This window comes from Thunnus thynnus, chromosome 12 (assembly GCF_963924715.1).
Source record: "Thunnus thynnus chromosome 12, fThuThy2.1, whole genome shotgun sequence".
Taxonomy (NCBI): Eukaryota; Metazoa; Chordata; class Actinopteri; order Scombriformes; family Scombridae; genus Thunnus; species Thunnus thynnus.
The window spans coordinates 28096005-28108310 of NC_089528.1; the positions used below are offsets into that span (position 1 = coordinate 28096005).

General features: G+C 39.9%; 1 protein-coding gene and 1 non-coding gene across 4 annotated transcripts in view; both read left to right on the forward strand.

Moving 5' to 3' along the window:
* vipr2 (vasoactive intestinal peptide receptor 2) overlaps nucleotides 1-12306 on the forward strand; it is a 108139-nt gene that overhangs the window by 60682 nt on the left and 35151 nt on the right. For all 3 annotated transcript variants that reach the window (XR_010930993.1, XM_067606692.1, XM_067606694.1), the window contains exon 3: nucleotides 8061-8174. Coding sequence is in view for 2 of the 3 variants with exons in the window: in XM_067606692.1 (XP_067462793.1) it covers nucleotides 8061-8174 (114 nt within the window). In the remaining variant the exon portion in view is untranslated. The remainder of the gene's footprint in view (nucleotides 1-8060; nucleotides 8175-12306) is intronic.
* trnas-cga (transfer RNA serine (anticodon CGA)) lies at nucleotides 234-315 on the forward strand. Its single transcript has one exon. It is a non-coding gene; the product is annotated as a tRNA-Ser (tRNA).

A 12306-nucleotide genomic window follows, 5' to 3' on the forward strand; every position in this document is an offset into this window, starting at 1 on the left:
GGGGCTCCCCATGCAGGTTCAAACCCTGCTCACAGTGAAGGCATACTTTAAAATTCCCAAATACGTTTTCTTGATAGTGCTGAAAAGACCTACAGACACATCAATGTTGTGCCAGGATCTTTGGTACGAAGGGTGTATTAGCGATCTATGCTTGATCATGGTATTTCTGTGCAATGTTTAACATGCCAAACATACCAAATTCATCTTAAAAAGTACGCATCACTTGTAAGGCAGCTGTGATGGCCGAGTGGTTAAGGCGTTGGACTCGAAATCCAATGGGGGCTCCCCGCGCAGGTTCAAACCCTGCTCACAGCGATGACACATGTTCAGTCTTACACAATGCGTACTCTTCATAGTGCTGAAAATGCCTACAGACATTGAACATTGTATGAAACAAATATTTGTAAAAAAAACCCCCACTATTTGTGCTTTGCCGAGTAACGTATTTGTATTTGCACACCCCTACTGGTAACCTCTTTTCTTTCTAACTCCGCACCCCCAGATTTTTTTCATCTTTAGCTTGAACCGACACTGACTTTAGTGGCTTCACTTGAGGCAATTTATCAGATTTCACACACTCTGTTACTTTTACATTTGGCTGTCGGTGGGTTCGCTGTCTTACTGGGATTAATGGAGGATTGATATCAGTATGGTCTCTGGGTTTAACTGACAGACTGCTCCCAAGGAGAAGAAATCCTACTCACAGTAATTCCAAAGTTTTCTTATTCACATGTTGTGTGTTCTTAGACAGCTTGCTAATGTTAGCCAGTGATGCTGGCTGGTGACGCTAGTTTAGTTCAGAGTTGAGGGAGTGTGAATCGTGCAGCTGAGGTCAGGACTTCTGCAGTGCTGTGTGTATCCAAAGTGACATATTTACAGTCCTAGAATGAAAATTACAACAGCTTCTAGCCATGGGATACATACCCAGCATGCCTTGTGGTCTGAGCACCTGTTGGGATGGGTCGGGATGCCGAACATGACGTAATTTCCCCAGTAAATCTGAGGGGAAACCAACCATTGCCGTTTGACATAAAATGCATCACTATGGTCTGCCAGGGCAGGAATGTCATACCAGACACCAGATTTAAAAACTCTGTGTCCTGTGAAGTACAGAGAGATTTATCTGGCATTGAAAGGTTTAATCAGCATTGTGTGAACTTGTTTTTCAAGGGCTTGAATTTATGCTAATGCGGAAGTACCTTAAAGTGCAATACCACTAACAGACGCTAGATGGCTGGCCCCAAAAAATCCCTGGCTCCAATAGACTCCCTTTCAAAAAGCATGAACTTCTCTCTAAAAATACCAAGTCAATCGATTTTTTCAACAAGTCATTATGGTCTCAATTGCTAAATTCGGGGCCTCTAATAAGTGTGCTGGTGGTCATTTTGGAGATGATGGTTAATTAGATTTGAAGACTTACAGTAGCTTTGATGTCTGCCGTGTGAGTATTGATTGACAGCTGTGATTGACAGTTCGCTCACCTGCTGCTCTCCCTGGCTCTGAGCCGGACTATTATCACAGTATTTTGGTAAATTTAATTTTACTTGATAACAATACCTGCCATGTTATAATTTATGTTAACATGTTTTAATCGCCTTTCTTCTCTGCATAATTGGGACGTGGGCGGTGCCCCAGTGCCCCACAATAACCATTTACCACTGGTCTGTTTGTTAAACCACAAAACATCTCATTTTCTATTTCTGCATGTGTTAAATACAAAAGATGCAGCATATGAGTGTGGAGGATTGTGAGTGTTTTAAAGGCAACTTTGACAGAGCTGACGGCTGAGTAACGAAAGTAAAGTAATAAATAATGTAATGCATTACTGTTGCAGCTGAGTAATGAGTAAAGTAATATAATTACTTTTACAATAACTAATGTGTAATCAGCAATTACACATCACAATTTTTAAGTAACTCCAACGCTGATTGTCTGACACAAGGAACAGAAAAGAGAGCAGGAGGAAACAGAACAGAGGTTTAATAGAGTAAAACATGACAGTTGATGCTGATGATCATTTGTTCTGCAGCTCACAGTCACAGGTTTGATCTCCGTGCGTCTGTCAGCAGTCATGTATCCTGACAAAACAACAATCCTTTAGTTTTACGAGGCACTCTAGATAATGAAGCTGTCAGCTAAACCACCTGCAGTGTGATGTTTTAAAGTGTGTGTAGTTCTCATCCAATTTTGTACTAAAGAATACATTTCAAATATAGGAGGCAAAATGAAAACAGAAAAAGAATAAATCAAGCTGGTTTGTTTAGCTTCTCATCTCCTCTGGCTGTTTTGTTTTTTTTCATTCGACTTGACACTAATAGGTTTCTTTTTATAGCAGTTTTTTTTTTTTTTCCCACAGTCTGATGCCCCGGTAGTTGGCTGACTGTGTGTCTTCAGCAGGGATGTTAGAGAGGAGGGCTACATTTTACCAAGCACACTGTCTCCATTCATCTATTACTAAAAAGCCTTGTTGACTGTTCAGTTTGCCATCAGCCCTTTCATACCCATTAAAGCCCATGCTGAACAGCTGGAGGAGCTATTTTGGGATACAGTTTGTTTGTATTGTTCCTGGAGGGTTAGTGTATTCATCCACTGCCACTCCTCCCTTGTATTATGTCTCCTAATAGTGTCTAAATCCTCATATGAATGTTCAGAAAAAACAAATTCAGAATGCTTCGTGAGCAACGTAATTGTTTTAAAGAGGATAATTGTTTCTTCCGTGTCTTTCATGAAGAGACTTATTTCATTGTGTTTGATGTGATTGTTTAAAATCGACTATAAAAGAGATTTTCCTAGTTTGCTTCAGTTGTTCCAGATCAAGGAAAAATGTATTTTGCTTTGGTTTCATTTCACAGATATTCACAGACATGCCAAGGGGGGTATTTACTAAGAATTTGGAGCTCTTTTTTTAGCAGCAGAATTGCATTTCTCCTTATTTACTGAAGGGCTACACTGAGGTAAAATGTGCAGTAAAACGGAAAAAAAAAATGGCACTGATGAAAACTGTTTGGGCTCATGCAACATTTGCTGTATTTTAAGATGTTCCTGTTTAGAAGCACAAAATAAGGGAAGGGGGAATTTAAATTCATACAAATAGCCGCTGTTATACCTGATTTATCATCACAGACTAACCACTGTGCAGAGAAAACTGAGTTTGACATTTAACATCTTGGAAAAATAGGCATAAAATCTGCATCACTGTTTTATCCAACCATGTCTCCTAGAAATTAAGCTCATATAGAACTAAATTGTTTTCCCAATTATGTTGTAAACGTAATCACTGGCTGGATTATGTTCACAGGTAATGTTTTTTCATGTATAATGAATGATAATGATAATGTATAATGTGTTTTCTGTATAAAACCAAGACCACAATCTTTCCCTAACCTTAACCAAGTGCTGCCAGTGACTAAATACAACCATAAAAAGTTAAATAACGCTGTAGTTTCTAACAGCAAATATTGTACTGCAAGATCAGATATTCACAACTTGACAAATACGTTTATTAACAACATTTTCTCATTATGTTGAGAGAAAAGGTAATTCAGCCAGCATTACGCTTCTAGCAAAATCTATTTGCTGTTGTGTTTATGAACAAAATTTCTAGGAGACAGGTTTTATCAGACAAACAGTGGCAGTTTATCAGAGGGAGAAAGACTATGGTGGAGAGAGAACTTTAATTAAGATTTAAAAAAAAACAAAAAACCTTTATTGAACTACTACAAAGGATACACCATATACACAGCACGCATTTTAAAATCTGAGGGAGAGAGAGATAGACATTAAATAAATAAAAGACATATTACAAAGTGACTTTAGCTCTCTGCTCAGTAACACAACACACGACAAAAAGGGACTAGAGAGAGAGAGTCAGTCTGTTATTTTTCCCTCAGGTCACTCCTGCCTGTTGTTCCAGACTTTTAACAGCTCCCAGCAGCTCCAGTCCAGTGTGATATGATTGAGGCTGCCAGTTATATTGTATGTCAGTGGGACATTTTTGGTAAAACCTTTGTCAAGATTGTTTTTTGTAAACAGATCGTATGACATTCTTCTTAATAACTATATGTCCTGACGTATAGTGTTTGTCTTGTGTGATGAATACACGCTTGTGGTTCCAAAAGTGTTCCTGCTTCAACCAATAATCCAAATTCAACAGCAGGAAACAGTTTTGTTTGCATACTTTATGCAAATCATATGAACTGCAGCTGGGCTCATTTACACTGTAATCTTAGTAAATATGCAGCTAAATTAAAAAAACATGCGGTCATGTGAAGTAAGACAGTAATTTGCAACAATATTCCCCCAAATGGAGGAATCACAGGTATAACAGGTAACTCATTCTGTGGACAGTTGTAGCGACCGTCATCATGCATCTTCAGTGCTAAATGAACCCACGGGGGGGAAATCAAAGGCATACAGTATGTCACAGCGATTATATTTGCCAGCGCAGGGTAATCGGGAAAATTTATGGAGGTAATTTTAAGACAGCGTTGTATATACTGTACAAATACATACTGCATGTTTAGAAATGAAGTCTAAATCCACACTGTAACCTTTAAGAGTTTTGAAAATTTGTTTTTGACTGATGCAGTTATTGTAAAAAAGTATTTATTGGGTTGGAAATAACCATCAGATACTAAGTCACACTGTTCTAAATTTTGCATAAAGCACATATAGTAAGTTTAGCTACTTTATCAGCAATGACTGAGATATGCAGCCACATTTTTCATTCTGTCATACTGTACATGAAACACATCATATAACAGTTTTGGACTGTTTACTTAAATGCACTTTTCTGTACCTGTGTGTCTGTAGCCATCATCCTTGGTCAAAAATTTATTTTACATGCACACGTGACAAATGATCATCACATCATAGGAGAGTTTTTCTTTTCTCTTCTTTTCTTTTAAGAAAACTCTTAATGAACAGAGACTGTGGGTCTCTCCAGACCAAAGCACAAACACTGTTGTTTTGTATCGGCAATTATGAAGACAGAACGCGAGTGAGCGGAGGGAGAGACACTTTGGCACTGAATATTAGCCTGTGAGGCATCTGTATTCATCTGTAACTGCTTCCACAGTCTGCTGTAACTTTGGTGTAATGTATGTAAAACCAATACAGTCTATGACTGTATGTAAACCAGTTTGTACAGAACTCCTCTGATATTCAAACCATTAACTACAAAGTGCCAACATGTAATAACATAATTAAAAAGTGGAAGAAATATGACTAAAAACTGTACCTGTTAATAATATTAATATATGTAATATAGTTTGTTAAATGAACAGGAAAAGTATAGGGTTTAATGTAGGCTTGTGAGTCACTTCAAATCAGACTATATTCATTAAATGATTAAGTGTTTAATATGTTAGAAAGCAAAGATATGAGAAACCACACTGTAAAATCAACAAAATTTGTAACAACAACTTAATGTAGAAAAAATCCAGCGAGTGCAAACCTACACTAAGATTTTGAATTTATTAAATCTGGATCCAGAACCACATCAGAATATATTGATGATACACGATCATGATGGCTATTTGGACAATTTTTGTTTTCAAAAATGTGAGCCCTCTCATGTTATAGAAATGAGATAAAGAAAATTAGATCTACACTTAAAACAAATGCTTCATGGAAAAACTTTCCAGAAAATTTTATTGAATTTCTGTTCTGTTAAGGGAGCTCAAAAACAAAAGCTGCGTTTCCATGGAAATTTAGTCCCAGGGACTACTTTTTAAGGAACTAAAAGGTTTGCGACATTGCACACAAAGAACAAGAATAATAAGAGTTTAGTCTATCAAGTAAATCACAATTGTGAATAACGTTATTTTATACTACTTCAGCTTATTTTTGCATTGTGTTTCGCCTTCCGTTTGGGAACGCAATAGAGCAACAGAGTGGTGGGAAACCGTGGTTCCAACTTTCACCGAGGCCCAGTGGATAAAGAATTTCCAGATCTTACTGGTGTATAATGGTGAAATAATGGTGAAACTGACAGCCACTTCTTCCTCAGAACGTTGTAAATACAAGCATAAGCATTATGACTTTTTACATATACAGTAGTATATACTTATAGTATAGTTTAAGTGTTAAATGTTTTATAACATCCGAGCAGCCCTTAAGGACTACCCTTACTTACCTGATTACATTGATCACATTGTCAATTAGGATATTTAATGCAAGGCTTTTAGATTTACAGGAACACTGGAAAGGTGCGTCAGAGGAAGGTGTAACTTTACAACTAAATTTCACTTACTGCTGAAATATTTATTAAATCAACTTTTCTGTCTATCCGACCTTCATCAGGTATATATATACCTGTTGTTGTTCAATATTTCAGCAGTAAGCGAGGCCATGTGCGGGAGTTATTCTCATCGTTTTCAGATTTACAAGAACAGCCACTATATGCATATATTTGGTTCCATAACTACTTATGTATAATGAATAGTATATTTATAATGGTCTAACGTTATACCTCAGCATTTGTTTACTTCAGCAGGACACATGGGACGAGGGCTGCTGGTGGTCGCAGGGGAAAACACGCTAGTCTCAGCAGCCTGTAGTTTAGCTGTTTCATCTGAAAACACGTTGAAAAAAAAAACATTGTGTCATCCATTGGTTATCCATTGCTGCGTCTTCCACCATGGCTTCCAGCGATTCAGTAGCCGAGTGTTTCGTTGTCGCTGTGCCAGAGAGGGCCGGACTGTTACCCAGCAACGCATCCAGGCAGTCAAACCACTTGCTAGTCCGCCAGTCGGAGTCACTTCTGTTATTATTATAGTCCTTGATTTTCTTGTAATCTAATTTAAAATTTTTAAGCTTCTCCCGGCACTGTTTCCTGGCGTGAACAATGTTAAGCTCGCTTAACTTGGAGGAGATTTTTGCGTATTAGCTTATTGTTGAGGCTCGCCGTTTCCAATTCTCGCTGGATTTCGTCCTCAACATAAACGCTCAAAAAGGCCATTGGTCCATCTTTCGTATGATTTCTTCTGTAGCTCTGTGTTGATGTGGGCAGGTGTGAACACAGCAATCATACTTAGGTGTTGACAGACCTTGTTGAAGAAGTGGTCTCAGTCTGGTTAAACAAACTCTGGTACCGTTTGTGGTACGAATGTGATCCAACCCAACTGGAGGAAGCATTGCACATTTTTTGGATTAAACCAGCTCCCGTTGCCAGCTGCGCTGTGCACTATGCTCCCTTCTCCTCATCAGCTGACTGAAGGCAGCACGTCTTCTTCGTCTAATGTGAAACAACACATCGTTCTCTAAACGTTGCCTTGAAGTGCGTTCAAATGTGCCATTCTGCTTGCATATTTTGGCTTGTTATATGGCCCAGACGACTGGGCTAGATTATCCTTATATCACATTGGGCGAGTGCCTGAGGCCGCCAGTCAATTTGTTGTGCTGGGGGGCACCAACGTGAAAAAAATGAAAAATATAAATAGTTTTCATTTCAGAAATGGCAGATACACCATTTATAAAGCACTTGATTTAGCTTTTATTATCATTATTTGTTTAATAAGAATATGAATAATAAGAATAAGAAAACAGTTGAAAAGTAGCTGCTGAGAGAGAGACTGTTTATTTCAGTAATAACAGTAATACACTTCATTGCTGATAGAAAATACATTCAAAGATCATTTTACTAGCCAAATCAGTTCCTTTATAAATGCTGTAGCCTATCTGCTGTTTCTGAAAAACAAACTTTCCTTTCTCCCAATGCCAGCCCCACGAGATTTCTCACCAATGAACGGAGTGACAGCTTCCACATGGCTTTTGTTGATACATTTTGGTTTGTGTGAAATTGAACCGAACCAAAGAGAAAATGCAACAAAGTAGCAACTCATCCACTGATTCAGACAAAACACAAAGATTAATTTTGATGCGGACTGTCCTCAACACAAACCTAAGGCTGTAGTGATGTCAGAAGTCACTATAAAGTCCATATTTTAAAACATAACAGCCGCTTCTGCCTTTGCTCATAAACATGAACATACTGTATGTCATCTATGTTTCTAGACAGTCTTAAATGTACTCATTGTTTACTCCTCTGGTCTTGACAGAGCCGGGATGCAAAGGAATATGGGACAACATAACATGCTGGGAGTGGACTAAGATCGGAGAGACCATCACCATCCCCTGTCCTCGATTCCTTAGGACTGTGTTCGGCAGAAACGGTAGGTTATTTATTCTTGCAGCTAATTAAGAAATGTAGCTTTTTCTGTATTTATTGATTTCTGTATCTATTTATTTATCTCTGTTTATTTCCTTACCAGTTTAGCATCTAGAAACCCTTTATTAACAGCGAATAAATAATTTATAGCACATTATAATGTAGTCATAAGCAGATGTAAGGGTAGGGAAGAGAATAAACGCACACAAGATACATGCGTTGGCGTTGTGGTTGGCCGCTGGAATCTCTGTCATAAATTGACTTTTATCCAGTTTTAAGCCACATTTTTACGATAAACTTTTTAGATCTTGGTCATTTTTAACTATATCTCTCAACCAGATGAAGGATTTTAGTCGTCTGGATCTTAAGTTATCAGAGAAACAAGCTGAACAAACGTTAGCAACAGCTCGGCTAGCAGCCCCTCCCGGACGTCCTCTGTCTGCCAAACAGTGTTGGAGAAACACTGATTTTTTTTTTTTTTTTTTACATGAAACTGCTTTATTCAGTGTTTGTACCTGTTTTAATCACTGCATCTGTTTGTTCTGGAGAGGAGGAGACCTCTGTAGATAATTCGGCTCCCGGTAAAAACATCCTGAACAATGAACACTGAAGTAATCCTGAGAGAAGCTGGTTGTTTAACAATGAAGACAGACAACTCCCATGATCCCACGATACTTCACAACATCACCAAACCTCTCTTTGTTATTGTTTTGACTGAGAGACAGCTGGCAACAGAAATTACATATTGTGCATTAATGTAAATGAAACCAAACTCAGACAGAGTTTTAATGAGCTACTGATGCTGAATCGAACTGTGTATAGAAGGTTTCCCTGTGGTTTGTCTTGTTGTCGAGCAGTGGATTCCCTCCTGAATCCATCAGAGTTTTCCAGCCAGTGACCAGATGGCAGTTTGGATTTCCACCCTGAGATGTGCTCTGATTTACATTGATGACTAAACATTATGTAAGCACCCGGCGGCTTGTTTAGAGCCAAAGCTCATGCTGATGCTTCCCTGTCTGGGACAGATCCAAACCCCCTAAAGTTACTACATATTATAGAAAATAGGGCTTGTTATGTAAGATGAACGTTGAACATCAGCAGGAAACTGAACACCAGGCATCCTGAAGATATTTAATGTCTTTATTTTGTTATATGAAAGTGCTGAGAAAACAAAAAATAATTAGACTTTTTTTTCCATAGGGAGATATTTGGCAAAAATTGCTTTTACTTTATTTAGCTGTGAGCAGCAATATTTTTCTACTTAAGATAAAATGTCATGAAATGTAATAGGGTTTGTTGTATTACCAATCCCACTGAGAATCAACAATCGATCCTGCGGCTCTGTGTAGTTCTCCAACAGTTCTTCACACCTGGAAATAAAAGTCTTGTTCATTTTGTGCATAGACGGTGTTGAATGACAGCTGGAGCACTTCAATGGTTGGATGGACAAGAAACTGGATGAGAAAAAGTTACAGGATGGTGTACATAAAAAGTTAAAAATGCACTAATCAATATTTTTAGATTAAAAATGAATCACTATGTGTGTGATCTTGATGAAGTATAATGTTAGAGGCGTTGCTCCTAGTGACAATTATCAACAGACTCTGCAGTTCCCTTCAGCTAATGGCCCATTCAGACACAACGCAATTTGAGCTGCGCTCGCCGCTGGGTATTCGTCACAGTGCGCAGCGCAGTGCCTGTGGTTTGCTCAACACAGCGGAAAGCTGTCATTGCGCTGCACAAGCCATTGAAAATAATGGGTTTCAGAGTGCAGTGGTGCCATTGCCATTTTTTTATGTAGAGCAGGAGATGTGGCCACGCAGTGGATGATGGGTTTTGGCACGTGGCGAGTTGACGGGCTGTTCACTGAACGTGTATTTGCATAAATATGACTCAACCCCAACTTTGTGCAAATGAGTCAGCTTAATCTGCAGATGTCCTCCTTCACCCCTGCAGCCCAGTCAGGAGCCCCACCACCAGCACATACAGCCACCCCTGTAGCTCCGCCAGCCGACACTCAAGCAAAGCCAGCTGTCTCCACAGAGCAACCAGCTACCCATGGGGATATGGGGATATGGACAAGCTCTTCCTTCTAAGCCAGTTACCGGTACAAAAGAAGGTACTTGAACAGAGGAGGGAGAGCGAGTGAAATGGCAAATTCACAAACTTCATTTTGAGGCAGCAGAGGACTGACTGCAAAGTTGTTTGCAGTTCATTAATTGGTCACTTCCACCGAGTTTTTGTGGATGAATGTCCCAATTTTTTTGGAATTGTATTTTTGTAACAGAAGAATTGAATTATTAAGCACAACTTGATATTTTGATATCTTGGGTGTGAACTTCATCCCTGGATTTACATGAATAATATAACGGTGAGAAATACTAGTGAATCGAAGAAATGCTATTCTATTTAGAATTTAAGTTTTTAAAATTAATGTTGCTTGTGTAGACAGTGATAATTATGCAGACAATACTTGTGCTTGTGCAGACCACATTAGTTGTGCAGAAGGTTTTAGTTGTGCTGATGCAAATGGAAATATGCCCTTCAAGAATGTGATTAGCTCTTAAAAGAGTCTTTGGGTTAAATAGTGCACACATTACACCTCGTGACCTTGCCAAGGAACAGCACCCACACAAAAGTGCGAGGTGAAGGTCTCCCTCACTCGAATGGCTTCCCGTGTGGTGATGTTGGAGCCCATCCTGGTCCTGCCTCCCTCATAGCTGAGAGCCTCTGGACGTTGTGAAGGATACAGGTGGCCTTCACACACAGCTCAGCAGTGGCAGAGCCGACTCCAGTAACGCGCCAGTACATACGCCACTGGGAGGAAAGGATGCCATGTGCATCTTGAACAACCAACCTGGCACGGCTGAGGCAGTAGTTGAACATCCTGTTCTCTGGTGATGTTGGAGCCTGGGAAGGGTCGCATCATGAAGGCCTCATCTCCCACAAAGACATAGGGCAGTGGTCCATGGTGCTCTGCTCATGGAATCACTGCATCTGGCAGGAGGTCCAGGGTGCCGTCTCCAAAGGCAGAGTTGTACAGGGCTCCACCATCACTTGTTCTGCCATATCTGCCAACATCAATCATCCAGAAGACATAGTGAGCATCTACAACTGCCAGGAGGACGATTGAAAATGTCCCCTTGTAATTGTAGTGCAGCGAGCCAGAGCTGGACGGTGCTTGGATCACCACATGCTTCCTCATCTATGGAGCCCAAACAGTTGGGAAAGTTACAACACTGACGGAAGCTGTCTGCGATGGTCCTCCAGTCCTCCATGGTAGGAACGGGCATGAACTCCTCTACCAGGGACTCCCAGATGGCTGCAGCTGTAGACCTTTTTTTATTGAAGAACAGCACTGCTAACGAAGCTCCACTAATTTGGTGAAACATTGATCAGTAAACAGTAAAATAAGGCAGATATATAAACAGGATCACAGGAGAGAAACTAAACTTCATAAACCACAAAAAATACTTTAGAGGCTACAAAAGTACTGAGAGCTGAACACAGAGAGGCTTTTAAAAACAACAGACACACGAGTTATGCATGGCGACACACCACTTGTTTAAGGTGGAGTTGTCATGGGTTGGCTGCGGTCGGCCCTGCCAGCAAGCAGTACGACAGCAACACAGCTCGCCACGGCTGTCCCCTGCTGTGAGGCTGTAGTGGAGACACATTTCATCGCGGGTTGGCTTGGAACAGCATGTATTATCACTACTTTTTAAGTGGCTTTCCCTAATCACTCTTACCCATTTAAAATCTCTCTTAGCTTCATGCTGTATGTGACACTGTGAAGAGGGTTTGTTAAGAGTGTAGTGAGGCGTAAATGTAGTGACGTTACTTCCAGTACGTGAGCAAGAGATAGTCCGTAGGAATTTCCAAGGGGAATGAACTTCCAGTGCACTGCAGCAAGTTTGACACTGGGACTCCCAGAAAACGTCTTTCTCCCCCCGAGGAGTTCAGTGACTCCTAGAAGAGGAACTCATTTTAGACTCACTGAGTAATCTTGAGCTTCACATTCAGCTAAATGTTGAGTAATACTACTCCATGCTAACGCTTTAGCTTACACTCATGTCAAACCTAATAGCTCAACGACTGTGAATGATGTGCGTGTAAAAACAAAACACATATCTATC